The 15,002-nt window shown below is 40.7% G+C and overlaps 1 protein-coding gene across 1 annotated transcript; it reads left to right on the top strand.

Moving 5' to 3' along the window:
- Positions 1-12,247: 12,247 nt before the first annotated feature.
- On the top strand, positions 12,248-14,325 carry LOC127234209 (polyadenylate-binding protein 1). The gene has a single exon (XM_051201046.1). The coding sequence runs from the start codon at positions 12,414-12,416 to the stop codon at positions 14,319-14,321; it is 1,908 nt and encodes a 635-aa protein (XP_051057003.1). The 5' UTR covers positions 12,248-12,413; the 3' UTR covers positions 14,322-14,325.
- The last annotated feature ends 677 nt before the right edge of the window (positions 14,326-15,002 follow it).

The raw sequence follows: 15,002 nt of genomic DNA on the forward strand, positions 1-15,002 counted from the left end.
CAGAAACAGTAAAAGGAGACTTAAAGGGTACAGACAGTATTGTCTATGGAAAGACAGGACACTAAATGCCAGAATGGGCTCATAGTGTATGACTTCAAGCCAGTTAGTAAGCATCTATGTCTTACTGTGCTTATGTGTCAAGTAGGGATACTATTTAGAGTAGTTAGCACAGAATTACAAGGAGTACAGAGGGAAGCAATGACTCTAGCATAATAATTGATGCATGTTAGTCTTCAGTGAGTACTAATTATTGTTATATACCACAAAAAGGGAACAGCATTGTGGTTCTGCATAGATGCGGCAAACAAATGCTATCACTGTGTTCTGATTCTGTGACTTTGGACATGGTACCTAACTTCCCCATCCTTCAGAATCCTAATGTGTAAAATTGAGATAATGACTATCACACAGAGCTAGCATAATGCTCAAATTTTATAAAAGGCAAAGCCCTTGGCTTGACAACCACACACCAGCTCAATAATGTTAACTATATTAATATAACAATCACAACTACTAACACAACAATAATCCATGGAACCAGAAAGCACTTTATGAGCATGTGTCATTAGTTGCCATGGGCAGGGGTCAAAGCTCTTAGTTGTCACTGTGGCAACAATCCAGCAGCTGGTTTCTTGCTAGTGGGTCTGCGGCACCTTATTTGTGTCATTTGTACAGAACATTAGAGTACGGAAAATTTGAAAGTTGCTGTCTCTTTGTTTCTATTGGCCAGTGCAGAGTGTGACACACCCTGGCTCTTGATCTCCTCCCTCTTAAATGACCAAGCTCTCCTGGATGTTTTCCTTTTAATCTAAAGAAAAGAACTACAAAAACCCTGGTAGGAGAATTTATTCCACAGCTAGCCCAATGCCCCAAGTCATGATCCTCTATGATACTCTAATTTTAAATAGACCCCACTGTGCATCAGAATGAGTTGAAGGGTACAAATGACCAAGAAGTGGATGATATTAAAGTCTGATCTGCTGTGTTGTTGAGAACTCAGGGCCTTCAGACTGGCACTTACATATTTACTCCATGTCTGACTACCCAGTGATGAAATAGCAATCCCCTTTTCTAAACAAGGGAATATGCTCTATCCTCTCTCATATTAAACATTCAACAGAATTGACCCCACCCTAGTTACTTACTAGAAAGTACATCTGGCCTAAGCCAGGCAGATAGTTTCTTTCAGTAATCCAAACACCTGTTGAGGGAGGACCAACCAGTGTCATACTTGGGAATTGGGTCCTTTGTGTTTTATTTTAGAAGACCACTGGCCTGCAGATAGTACCAGAACACTTTCTGAGAATGAGGCAGACTCAATGGAAGGGAGAGGAGAGAGAAATGACAAGATACAGTGACATTTTTTAAAGCCTGTAAACAGTCTACAACTTGGGCTTTTCTATATGTGAACCAAGGCATTCATTTGGTTTTATATTTGTTTTTCTTTCAGAATCTTAACTCACTCAGAAGTAGTATTGAAGACACCCAGAAACAAGTAAGTTGTACTGTATTGATCTGCCAGTTGGTTGAAGCTTCTTGGCAAACCAAAGCTTACAGAATACAGTTGGAGAACTGTCCGGAGCTCCTTTGGCAGTTGTACTGGAAAATAAGAAAAGAAGCACAGAAGTAGCAAATACTCTGTTACCAATTATAGATCTGGACCTGCCTGCCAGCCAGAGACTTGTCTTTGTGTGCCTATTGCTATCCCCATAAATCCAGGCATGGCCATGGCAGCCCTCCTGGGGATGGTCCACAGAGCAAGGCAATCCAGGGACCTGCTTGAGTAACTCAAGACAGTGTCCCTGGAAAGTGCTCTATACATAGGACTTGTACCCAAAGAAAAAACTGTTTGGGGGAACATTTTGAGTTCCTTTGAAAATCAACAGTTATCTTTAATTTTTTAAACTTAAGATCACACTGAACTATTCCTTACCAGACTTTCAGAAAATGATATGGGCACAGAAACTGGCTTAAGGCGTGATTTCAGCACATTGTAGTGTTTATTCCCAGCTATCTCCCCAAAGATGAATGCTCAGTTATTTTTTTTTTTTGCTCATAAAATCAGCAGCAGCCCTGTGAAGTAGTTACTTTGAACTTGATGTATGTGCACTTTACACATATCACATGCCTTCATATGCATGGCATGCACTCTACACATATCACATGCATTCTTATGCATGGTTTCTACTACAAGAGCAGGTGTGACTTTTATCTTGTCTAAGGTGAAACTGAGCTCAAGATAGCATCTATTGTCTTTGGAGGCACAGGACTTGATCCTAAAGCCCTTATCCAGTAATCTAGTTTTCTGGCATGTACCTTTACAAGGCAAGTGAAAATACCCACTCTTTGCATAATAACGGCAAAAGTGATAAAAGAAGAAAAATAATTGTCTACCCTTGGAATATTCATATTTTAGGTGAATACCAAGACATCATATTAATTTCAACTCTAGAAAACTGCAGAATAGTACATTATTTAACCCTATTTGTTAATCATGTTAGAAAATAGGATTTTCTTAAAGGCGTATGTGGCTAGGGGTTGCGAGTTCTGAATTTGTTTGGGTTATCTAAAAAGTTTCTCTGAAAGTAAACTGAAGATAGATGTGCTGTCTTTCCTCCTCCTCCTCCTATCTTAAATAACTGACTATAGATAACAAACAAGCAAATGTAAAGAACTGGTAGTGAGTCGACTGAGATAATTAAAAACCTATGAACTCAAGATTGCAAAATTGCTGACTATCAGAAAAGAGAGAGATTCAAATAAGATTAAGCAGTTATTAGGTTCAAGGTTCTGGGTTCACATCTTCCTTTCTGTAAATATGAGAATCTAGGGGTGTGGCTTCAAAGCTGTGAATATAAATATCAGGGTGGACTGAGACAGATAGATCATGGCTCAGTTTTGCTATCTACAAGAAAAATTACAAAAACACTAGAAAGTAGGTGGGTAAATTTGCTCCCAAAGCAGATTCTAGCTACCTAGGCAGTTCAGTAATTACTCCAAAGTGGGATTCTGCAAAATATACCTTCTCAGTATAGACATGATCATCATGCTGACCCTCTCTCTCTTCCAGACTCTCCTGTTGAGGAATAGCTTTGTTTTCATATGAAATTGGAACTCTTGGAGAAGTTTAAACTGTGGTTGTCGAGGTGTGCAATATGGCTTGAGAGTTACAGTTGGATGGCCTACTTGGGAATAGCTGTAACTCATTGTGTTTGCTTGTGTATGTCAGGAGCTTGTTTGTGTGGATGTATGATGACTTGGTCACAGATGCATTGTGCTGACCAGCTATCCTTTGCAAGGATATGTGATATGAAAGTGTTTGAAGAGATGTTTCCATGGTTATTTTTAACTCTCAGTCCTGACTTCTCAAGCATCTTGATCCATTGTGTTTTCATGCTGTTGTCTGGCCTTTTTGATGTGTGCCTCCTGACCAGTGATCCTCAGATCTGGGTTGACAGACTGATAAAACTGGACAATTTTTATTGATGGGTCCAGCTTCATTCAAATTATAAGGAGGGTTGAGAGAGAGTATCTGATTTAAAAAGGTCAACACATAATGTCATAAATTTGGATAAGGATGATGACTGTACATACTGGTGATTGGCATGGCTGTGCATACTGGGGATTGGCAAGCTAAGATCTATGGATTGAGGCCCTACTTTTGTATTATGTATAAGTTAATGATGCTTTTACATTTTACTTTTTGTTTTTGGTTTCACACTTAAAATGATAATAGTTCATGGATACATGAATTCCAGTAAATATCCATGACTTTATGACTTGGCTAGCTCTTCCAAAAGTTTGCAAAACTTCTTGCTTAGGTCACCATTTTTTCTTCAAGGTCTTGAACAACATTTGAAGCAGACATTAGGTTGAAATGCATATTTATTGATTTGCATAACTAACAGTGCTCTTTATTTACTATGTGGTGGTAAACACTTTATCACCTCATTTCCTCTGGAATGGATATGGCTGATTTTACCAGTTAAGTAAAACAGAAGCCATGCAGGAGCTCTTTAGGGTCAGATTCAATGTGCTTGACTCTATGTTGCTTAGTTATTTTGTCTTTGTTCTTTAGTTATGGATCTTAGCTTTTCTGCCATTAGGAGCTTTTAGAGTCAGTATATCTTGTTGCTATTGTTTTGATGTTGAATTTTGCTACTTTTTGTGATATTTAATTAATGCTATAACAAATAAAGCTTGCCTGAAGATCAGAGTGCACAGTTAGCCACACTAGTTAACAATAGAGGCTAGGCAGTGATGGCACACACCTTTAATCCCAGCAGTCAGGAGTCAGAGGTAGATGAATCTCTGTTAGTTCAGGGCCACCCTGGGCTACATGAAATTGATTCAGTCTAAAATAGAAACAGCTCACAAAAAGGTGATCCTAGCACTTGGGATCAGTCAGTCTGAGTAGTCAGTCTTAGGATGCATTCTGAAGAGAGGATCATACCTTTGGTCTGAGTGTTGGTAGAGGTTGGCGGCTCTGCTTCTCTGATCCTACAGCTTTCATCCCCTGATGACTGACTCTGAGTTTTTATTATTAAGAACAATTAGAATTACTGCTACTGGAATAAACCCTTGGGTATTTGTTACCAATGTATAATATTAGTCTATGCCTTGGAGTTTCTTAATCAGAATTTGCCTATGAACAAGCCTCTAGATGATCTGGATACAATACTCAGTTTGTGGGAGCTCTTCCCAGAATCAGGCCACAATTCCTTCATAGCTGAATACTAATATTCTTGAGGCACCTAGCTTCCCGAAACACAAGTCCACATGGCTCCAGAAACTGATCTCAGTTGTAGGCACGGCCTTAGTTGACTTGCAGAGTTTTGCCATAGAATAAAGAAACAAAACAAACCAAAAACCATGAAACTCAAATCGAGTGGTACTAATTTGGACTAATGACACATACAGGAAGTGTTTTATTAGGCTTCTAAGCAATACCATTCAGATGAACATCATTGTCCCTGAATGAGAGCTTTAGAATGCTTCATAGGAAGCAAGCAAACAAACAAAAACAGGATTGGAGCTGACAGGGTCACAAGAAATAATGTCATTGAGCAAACTCACTCAAATCCTCTTGTCAAATGAATGTAGTCTCCATAATATAATTACTTATTATCTATTTATTATATGACATGTATTGGCTGAGTTAAATGGGCCATTTCATGTTTTATCATTAAATGTACAAAAACATGCAAGGAAGATGCACTTCCTATTTACAGGTGAGAAGAGTGAAATCCAATATAAAAATCAAAACAAAATGAAGACAATAGCAAAAAAAAAAAGTAGGTTTCAACTAGTCACCATCATATTACATTGGCCACTCAGAATGGCCAGGAAGAAAAGTCTTTTCTGACAGCTTTTTTGTACTTGAAAAAGAAATACAAGAAGCAAACAAAACAAAACAAAACAAAACATTTTCTTAGTGTTCTTGGTAATAGAATCATAGAATCTCTTTTATCACACAATAATACAAGGTAATTAGTATTATTTTAAACACAAAGATAAAAGAAGAAAAGAAGAGAGTTTCTTTGGTTGATTTGGAGACAGGGTTTCTCTATGTGGCTTTGACTATTCTGGAGCCTGCTATGTAGACCAAGCTAGCCTCAAATTGACAGAGATTTGGCCAACTGTGCCTCCTGAGTGCTAGGATTAAAGAAATATACTGCCATGTCCAGCAAGAAAAAGATTTTTAAAACAGAGAGGTTATGAATTTCTAATTATACTACAGAATCATAGTAATAAAACAGGAGGGAAATGGCATAAAAACAGATAAGTAGAGCAAAGAAATAGTATAAAGGATCCAGAAATAAACCCACATGCTACCACTAATTTCTTGATAAATCTTTCAAAAATATACAGTAGTGAAAGGCCAGCCTTTTTGACAAAAGGCATTCAGAAAACTGGATTTTTATGTACAGAATACAACTAGATCCATATCTTTTACAAAAATCAACTCAAAAAAGGATCAAAGGCCTGAATGCAAAACATGAAAATTTGAAACCGCTAGAGGAAATCTTTGGCAGAACATTTCTAGATAGAGACACAGGCGAGCACTTTCTGAACCTGACTCCAATAGCACAGGAAATAATCCCAAGGAATGACAAATACAAGTCTATGAAATTAAAAGTCAGCCTACACAATGGGAGAAAACCTTGCCAATTACACATTAGAAATGGGATTAATATCTGGGATATATGAAGAACCACAAAACTTAAACCTCCAACCCCCAAAGTTGATAAACATGCACTAATGAATTGAATAGACAGCATTCAAAAGAAGAAATACAAATGAACAAAAACAAAATACTTGAAAAGGTGTTCAACATTCTTAACCATTAGGGACATAGAAGTTAGATCAGCTTTGAGATTACATCTCCCACTCAGAAAGACTATCATCAAGAGACCATTGACAACAAAATCTGGTGAAGATGTGGGGAAGAGGGAACCCTTATACACCTGAGGGCAATGTAAACATGTATATCCACTATAGTTCTGAGTATGGAGGGTCCTCAAGGAAACCTATAAATAGAACGGCATACAGCTCAGCTATACCACTCTTGAGTACACACCTGAAAGGATGCTAAGTCAACATGTACCAGATACTTGAATGTTCATGGTTTTAGCTGCGAGGTTCACAATGGTGGGATAAGGATGTGTGGTGTGTGTGTGTGCACCCATGCCTGTGCATAGGTAGATCTTAGAGTAGAAAGAGCATTATGAAAGTGATAATGGAAGATACTGTAAGAGAAGTGAGAAATAGAGAATACATGTAGTATGCATGAAAACAAGAAGGGAGACACACTGTGCCAAGAAAGAGGATCAGCTGGAAGGAAAGAGTGGGAATAAGAAAGGGCAGTGAGAGAGAGAGAGAGAGAATAGAAGAAAACAGTGTAATGATAAATGTTGTGAAGATGCCATGATGAAACCCAATATTTTGTATGTTAACTTAAAAAAATAATTTAAAAGGAAATAATCTATATAGGGCTAAGTAGAATTATATGAATCTTAAGGTTTCATATCCATTTATGTCTCAGCATATTGTAGAAGTTTTAATTACAATATTAAAATACCTAGATATACATAATGCTGACAGACTCGATGCTATATTAAAGTATTTTATTAAAAAAAACTGTCAGCTTACCAGTGTGTTTATGATGCTGGTCACTATTACTTTGTTTTGTGGGCAAACACAAACAAGAGATGTCACACAGTCGAGCTGGCTCCTGGGAAACCCTCTGGTGCTTTCCCAAGTTCTTTTAAGCCACGGGGGTGGCATTTGGTAATTGACTGTTGAAGAAGACACAGAGTGGCATTCTATTGATGAAAAGAAGGGTATTTTCCTCAGGAGAATCTGACAGAGGCAACTTATCTTGTGAACTACTAGGGAGAGGATGAAAAAGCAGTGGCTGTCACATCAGAGTGACTGCTCAGTGACACCCAGCACTGAATGCTTTGACTCTGCAGAGCAGATCCAGGAGGAGGAGGTGAGATCAGAAGTCTGCTAACCAGAGACAGAATCTGCCTTTTGTTTCCTCAGTAGAACAAAACTCTCATACACAAATGATGCCGAAATGTCATCTGGCATCTTTCTGGCCAACTCTGGGGAGAGTTGGTGGTTTTCACCTAGTTCCGGGAGCACATGGCTTCTCACTCCAGAGCTGTTGTGAGTTAGGCTACATTTTGCCGAATACATTAAATAAGCCCTGTTTAGAATACATTAACCTTAAGAGCCAAATAAATCCATCAATAGCATTTACTTGCCACCCACCATGCTCAGTTCCCGAGGAGGGTGGAAAGTCACAATTAAAAGGGAACACATGGATTGAAGGTATAGACCATTCATCAGTGAAAATGTCAACTACCAAGTTTTAAAGCTAAAAGAGAATTTGGAAAATCATTCCCCAAGTTGTTTCCAGAGAACACTGTGGGACATGACGAAGGGCTTCAGGGTCAGGCAAGTTAAAGTATGGCTCCACTAAAGGGTTTCTGCACACAAGGCTTCTTGTGTTGGGTCCTCTGTCTTGTTTTTCTGTTCCTGTGATGAGACACTCTAACAAGAACAAAATGTCATCACAATGGGGATGGAATGGCTGCAGGAGCTGGGGAAATCTGCTCACAGAGTGTCCATAGTCAGGAAGCAGACAATGATGAACATTTGTCCTCAGGTCCCTTTCTCCTCTTACATAGCCCAGGTCCCCAGCTTGGAGAATGGTTTCACCTATAGTGGGTAGTTCCTTCTTGCCTCATTCTAACCATGATCACCCTAGCCAGGCATACCCATAAGGGCCTGACAGTCTGCTGGTTTCCTAGGTGATTCTAGGTCATACCAAGCTGACCATGGAGGTTAATCATTATAAATTTAAATGCATTCTGAAGCTCCAGTATGGCTTTATAGCCTGGCTTCAATAAATTTTTAGATACAGCGACTTCAAGTTGTTATTCAGTTCCCATCACCCTCCTGTCCCTGAAGAACATGAGGTGAGATACTTGTCCAAGACCATGCAGCTCACAGCACAGCCAAGATCAAGTGCTTAGCTCCTTCTCTTTTGAATCTTGTGACTTTCCTAAAGCATGTATTTTTGTGGGACTATGCCTTGTTTTCACAAATGGGTGGGTTGAATGGTCCTACATTCACAGTTCAGCAAAATGAGCGAAAGGAGACCTGGCATTGCTGCTGCTGGAGTAATTTTTTCTTTCTTTCTTTCTTTCTTTCTTTTTTTTTTTTTTTTTTTTTTTTGGCGGTGGGATGGGGGCAGGTTTTTCTGAAGCTGTCAACTAACTGATCACACAGCACTGTCCTGCATTGCCTCTGGCCTCTGGTTAAAAGTTTAATCTCATCCCAAGGGCAATAGAATCTCCTGGGAGAGGATTTAAGAATGGTGAGGTCATGGAATTACCCAGATTGGAAAGGGAATTTCTTTTCTTCTCCATGGTATCTGGCTTAATACTTCACATGCATTAGATGCTAAATCAACAGTAAATGTCAACACCGTAAAATATGAGCAGAAGGAAAATTAATTAATAACAATCAGTATGCTGTACATATGAAGTTGACTGCAAGGAACGTGAGGAGTTCCTGCCTACGTTTTGTCTTGTTTTTGTACAGTATGAAAACTATGATTTTTAAATTAGAACATCTCTTTTGTTTATATTGTGTATGATATTAGAAATGGAAACAAAAGCAGGTTGAAAAATAATTTGGATACTTTATCTGCTGAGCCCAAGAGAGTGATTTGTAGTACCTAATAATATAGTTAGAACTAATTCCATTTTCCTAATGTGGATTGTTTTTCCAGTCCCCTGGCAGGTACTGTGTTGAAGCTTTTAGATAACTCTTGGCTTCCTTGGGATTGACTTGGGTTGTTACCTCATTTGAAAGATGAGAAAAATACATTAGTGTGTCAGGAAATTTGTAGGATCATTAACTTGACTCTGCCCTTCAAAATAAACATCCCAGCCTTAATTTTCAGTGGCGGTGGCTCAGCTATACCCCAAACATCATGGAATCCTGGGGAGACACGCTAGTTATAAATCACAATAGGTGATGCCAGGGGTGTGGATCTCAATCTCTAGCAGTCCCCCAGAGCTGGGTCCTCTAGTGCAGTGGACAGAAGTGCAGTTGAAGAGAAGGGGTACTATGAGACATTTTTATTTACTCTTTCGATACCCTTCCATACAATTTCTACAGGCAGTAATAACCATTACAGCTAGAAACAGTAAAGGCTCTTGTAGCTTATAAAACACTGTTGAAAATGCAAACACATGATGCAATGAGCACAACAAGCCTTTGGGAAAGCTGACTGTAAAGGATGCTGAAGAAGCATGCAAACACACACTGCACTACCCATCTTCCACCCACAGGCCTCAGAGTGCTGTGAGATGTTTTGTTGTCAAACCACAACCTCCCATAGTCCCTTCAAGGCATCCTGAAACATCCTTGTAACATCTGTAACATGTACCCCATTAAGCTAACAAAATGAATAAACATCTCCCTGAAAGCAACATTATTGAAAATAAGTGTGTTACACAGTAGCCCTCCTAGGTCTAATTAAAAGGAAAGCATTGGGGGCAGGAAATTGATTTTTCCCTTATTGTCTCAATGACTTGACCTAACTAGCATATCTATACAATTTGCTAACAACCTCATTAGAGTTATGCTAAATAACCAAATACAGCAGTGCCAAGGGAAATGCTATGGAACAATTTTATGCGAAGGAAGCTTAATTAAAAGTGGCTTAATTTCCATCCTTTGTGACTGCAGATGTCCAAGGTAGCATGACTAGTGTTTTGTGTGTGTGTATGTATGTGTGTGTGTGTGTGTGTGCGTATGAAATTAAAGTGGAGCTTTGGCAAAAGAAGGGATTACATTATTTGGCAAATTGATAGTAAATAAGTTGTTTAAAAATTAACTGCTTTACATGTGTCTTCATAGCCACAAAGGCAGGCACACTCTAAGGTGAGCCCAGGACTTGTCTCTCCTTTTGTTCAAGCCTGTGAAATCCCCTGTTGAATGTGGATAGGACCTGTGGGTTGCTTCTAATCAGTGGAATATGGCAAGGTTATAGAATATTTCTGATTACAATACTGGTGGTTGTAATGCCTGTCTAGTAAATGAGTTCCCACTTCTTGGAGTTGAAGAAGTGTGCTTGCTTGCCTGCACAGGGGGCAGAGAGCTGAGGAAGCCTCCTTTTGCTGCTTTCAGCAGGAAATTGAGGCCATACTGATATTATGGCTGGCAAAGAGCTGATTCTGCCAAACCTCATTAGTTTGGAACCAGATCCTGTCCTAGTGGAAGGTGACAAGACCTCCCAACCTCTGGTCAATATCTTGCTGGTAGGGGACCCAACTAAACCTCAAAGATTCCCTAGTGCTATGACATGAAGCATAGGAACCCTTTCTACATGGGCTGTGTGAGGATGAATGGCTGCAGCCCCCATTGGCCAATCGAAATGGCTGTAGACATAGGCTTCTCCTCTTTTTCCTTTGGAAATGCATTTCTCATTGTGCTCAGGAGGCATGGAGGTATGGAGCTTCAGGAATCCAACCTAGGCAGCAACTCCATAAACATTCATCACATTGGTTGTCTTTCCCTCTTTCCATTCTCTTCCCTGATCCACAAGGACCATTTGACAATCAACTAATTTATAATTCTATAAAGTTGTTTATTTAATTATCACTAATACATCTATGTATGGTGTGTGTGTGTGTGAGTGAGTGAGAGACAGACAGACAGAGACAGAGAGAGACAGAGAGGGAGAGAGAGAGAGAGAGAGAGAGAGAGAGAGGAGAGCACATGGGGATTAGTGGATAACCTTTGGGAGTTGCTTCTCTTTCCACCACTGGTTCGGGGTGGTGGTGGGGGGGCTGAACTCAGGTTGCTAGGCTTGCACTGACAAGTGCTTTCACCTCTTATCTCATAGGATTCTAGTTTATGGATATGGACTGTTTGGATATTAAATAACTTGTCTCTGTGAGAAAGAAAGAGCCATTACTGGCAGGATTGGTGGTGATTAGCTATCTTTTTGGGAATCCAGAACTGGTCACAGGACATTTACCAGTGTTCTCCACAGACTGAAGGCATCTGTTTACTCCCCATTCTCTACTCTGTCCTTAGGAGCAAGAGTTAAAATGAATTGTGACTTCTCCTAACAAAGGATTAGCTTGCACAAAATACATTGTTCTAAAAATTGCTGCTAAAAAAAAAATGAGAATGGAAACATGATCCTGTAAACATTTTATTTTTAAAATACCAAATGTGTCTCCTTCATGCTTAGTGTTGAGAGTACAGAGTCCCTTCTGGCCTTGGAACACACATGTATTATCTATAAGTATCCCCAGCTCTTAGAGGCTAAGGCAGGAAGATCACCATGCGTTCAAGGACAGAAAGGTCTATACGGTGAGTTCCAGGACACTCTGGATTACAGATCGAGAACATGTCTTAACAAAATAAGCCTCAACACAAAAAAGACACACACACACACACACACACACACACACACACACACACACAGAGAGAGAGAGAGAGAGAGTAAAATATTTTTCTTGGTTCTGCAAAGATTTAAAAAATAATCAGCGTCATTGGCTTTAAATTTTGTTATTTTCTTCTTTGATTAAAATAATGAGGTGAGACATTTGAGGCCCACGTGTCCACCCTCTCCTAGCAGAGCCCACATTTATGTGCCTACCCACCTAACCCTCCAGCCAGCCTCGCTCCCAGGGCAGCGCGCACCACGCACTGCGCATGCGTGGGTTCTGGGGTTCCCGGGCTCTTTGACTGGCGGTTGGGGAGATTTCCATCCCTTTGGTTTTTGACCCTTTGCGCTTGCCTGCTCCGCTCCTGCCTCCGCCTCAGCCCAGCACTGGCTCTACTTCTCTTGCAGGAAGGTGGCGGCCTGCTGCCTAATGGGCAGCGGTGCCCAGATGAACCCCAGCGCCCCAGGCTGCCCCATGGCCTCGCTCTATGTGGGGGACCTGCACCCCGATGTGACTGAGGCGATGCTCTATGAGAAATTCAGCTCAGCCGGGCCCATCCTTTCCATCCGGGTGTACAGGGATGTGATTACCCGCCGCTCCTTGGGCTATGCTTCTGTGAACTTCGAGCAGCCTGCGGACGCAGAGCGCGCTTTGGACACCATGAATTTTGATGTCATCAAGGGCAAGCCAGTCCGTATCATGTGGTCTCAGCGTGATCCGTCACTGCGCAGAAGTGGAGTAGGCAACGTGTTCATTAAAAATTTGAACAAAACCATTGATAACAAAGCGCTGTATGATACATTTTCTGCTTTCGGCAATATCCTTTCCTGCAAGGTAGTTTGCGATGAGAACGGCTCCAAGGGCCATGGATTTGTACATTTTGAAACAGAGGAGGCAGCAGAAAGAGCCATTGAAAAAATGAATGGGATGCTTCTGAATGATCGAAAAGTGTTTGTTGGACGGTTTAAATCTCGGAAAGAAAGAGAAACAGAGCTTGGAGAGAGAGCCAAGGAGTTCACCAACGTTTACATCAAGAACTTTGGGGACAGCATGGATGATGAGACCCTAAATGACCTCTTTGGCAGGTTTGGACAGGTCTTAAGTGTGAAAGTCATGACTGATGAAGGTGGGAGATCCAAAGGATTCGGGTTTGTCAGCTTTGAAAGACACGAAGATGCGCAGAAAGCAGTGGATGAGATGAATGGAAAGGAACTCAATGGAAAACACATCTATGTTGGTCGAGCTCAGAAAAAAGTAGACCGGCACACAGAACTTAAGCGCAAATTTGAACAGGTGACACAAGACAGGAGCATCAGATACCAAGGTATTAACCTTTACGTGAAAAATCTTGACGATGGTATTGACGAGGAGCGTCTGCAGAAAGAATTTTCTCCCTTTGGAACAATCACCAGTACAAAGGTTATGATGGAGGGTGGTCGAAGCAAAGGGTTCGGTTTTGTATGTTTCTCCTCCCCCGAAGAAGCCACCAAAGCAGTTTCAGAAATGAATGGCAGAATTGTGGTCACGAAGCCACTGTATGTAGCTTTAGCCCAGCGCAAAGAAGAGCGCCAGGCTCACCTCACTAACCAGTATATGCAGAGAATGGCAAGTGTACGAGCTGTGCCCAACACTGTGATGAACCCCTACCAACCTGCACCTTCAGGTTACTCCATGGCCGCTGTCCCTCAGACTCAGAACTGTGTGCCATGCTGCCCTAGCCAGATGACTCAGTCAAGGCCAAGTGCTCGCTGGACTGCTCAGGGAGTCAGGCCTCATCCATTTCCAAATGTGCCTGGTGCTATCCACCCAGCTACTCCTAGATCATCATTTAGTACTGTAAGACCAAGTCCTTCACATGTTCCTCAAGTCGTGCCAGCACACCGCATTCCTAACACTTCAGCACAGACAGCGGGTCAACCTCCTGCAGCAGCAGCTGCAGCACCAGCTACTTCTATTCGCTCAGTTCCACAGTACAAATACACCACCGGAGTCCGAAACCCCCAGCAACATCTTAACCCACAGGTGCAAGACCCTGCTGTTCGGATGCAGGATCAGGAACCTTGGACTGCTCCCATGTTGGTAACTGCTCCTCAAGAGCAAAAGCAAATGGTGGGTGAAAGGGTGTTTCCTCTCATTCAAGCCATGCACCCGACTCTTGCTGGTAAGATGACAGGCATGTTCCTGGAGATCGATAACTTAGAACCACTTAGTATGCTTGAGTCTCCCGAGTTTCTGCGCTCTAAGGACGATGAAGCTGTGGCCTTACTCCAAGCCCACCAAGCTAAGGAGGCTGTCCAGAAAGCCCTTAGCAGTAACTCTGGTGTCCCTACTATTTAAACTGATCGGTGGCATTGAAAAAAAAAAAAAGAAAAAAAATAGAAACCCACTCTACGCAGAGGAAAAAATATCTAAACATTAAAAAAATATACAAAAAAATGGCAAAATATAAAATAAATAAAAAAGGAAAGGAAACTTTGAACTTTATGTACTGAGCAAGTGCCAGGTCTAATGTTAGGTCTAGACTGATTTAAAATCTGCACCACCCCCTCCCATAAATAGTAAATTCAGCAAGCCCATGTCTTGTGGACCCCAGGAAAAGCATTTTCAGCAAAGTGGAAACATTTAAAGCACCCCTTTAATTCTGTAATCTTTATTGTTTAATAACTCACAATGTCAGTTCTAACAACAGAGTTGATAACTGGGCAAGGAAACATAACTTGAATTATAAAATTCTTGCTTCAATAAAAACACATTGAAAAAAATCAGAAGTTATTTAGGTAGGGATAATGTGCTCTCTCATTTTTTTGTATTTCTCTATATTAAATTATATGTTAGAATAAAGAACAACTAGATGACTTAATCTTGTGTCAAATAATTTGCATTCAGGCTAGGTAGGGAGACTATTACTTGGTACACTGTAAGACCCTCAAGTTGGCTGGACATTGTTTTTATAGAAACCATTGATTTCATGATTTCATGACCTTTGAGGGCCCCTGACTTACCTCATATTAGGTGGAA

Source organism: Phodopus roborovskii, unplaced genomic scaffold (assembly GCF_943737965.1).
Source record: "Phodopus roborovskii unplaced genomic scaffold, PHOROB, whole genome shotgun sequence".
Taxonomy (NCBI): Eukaryota; Metazoa; Chordata; class Mammalia; order Rodentia; family Cricetidae; genus Phodopus; species Phodopus roborovskii.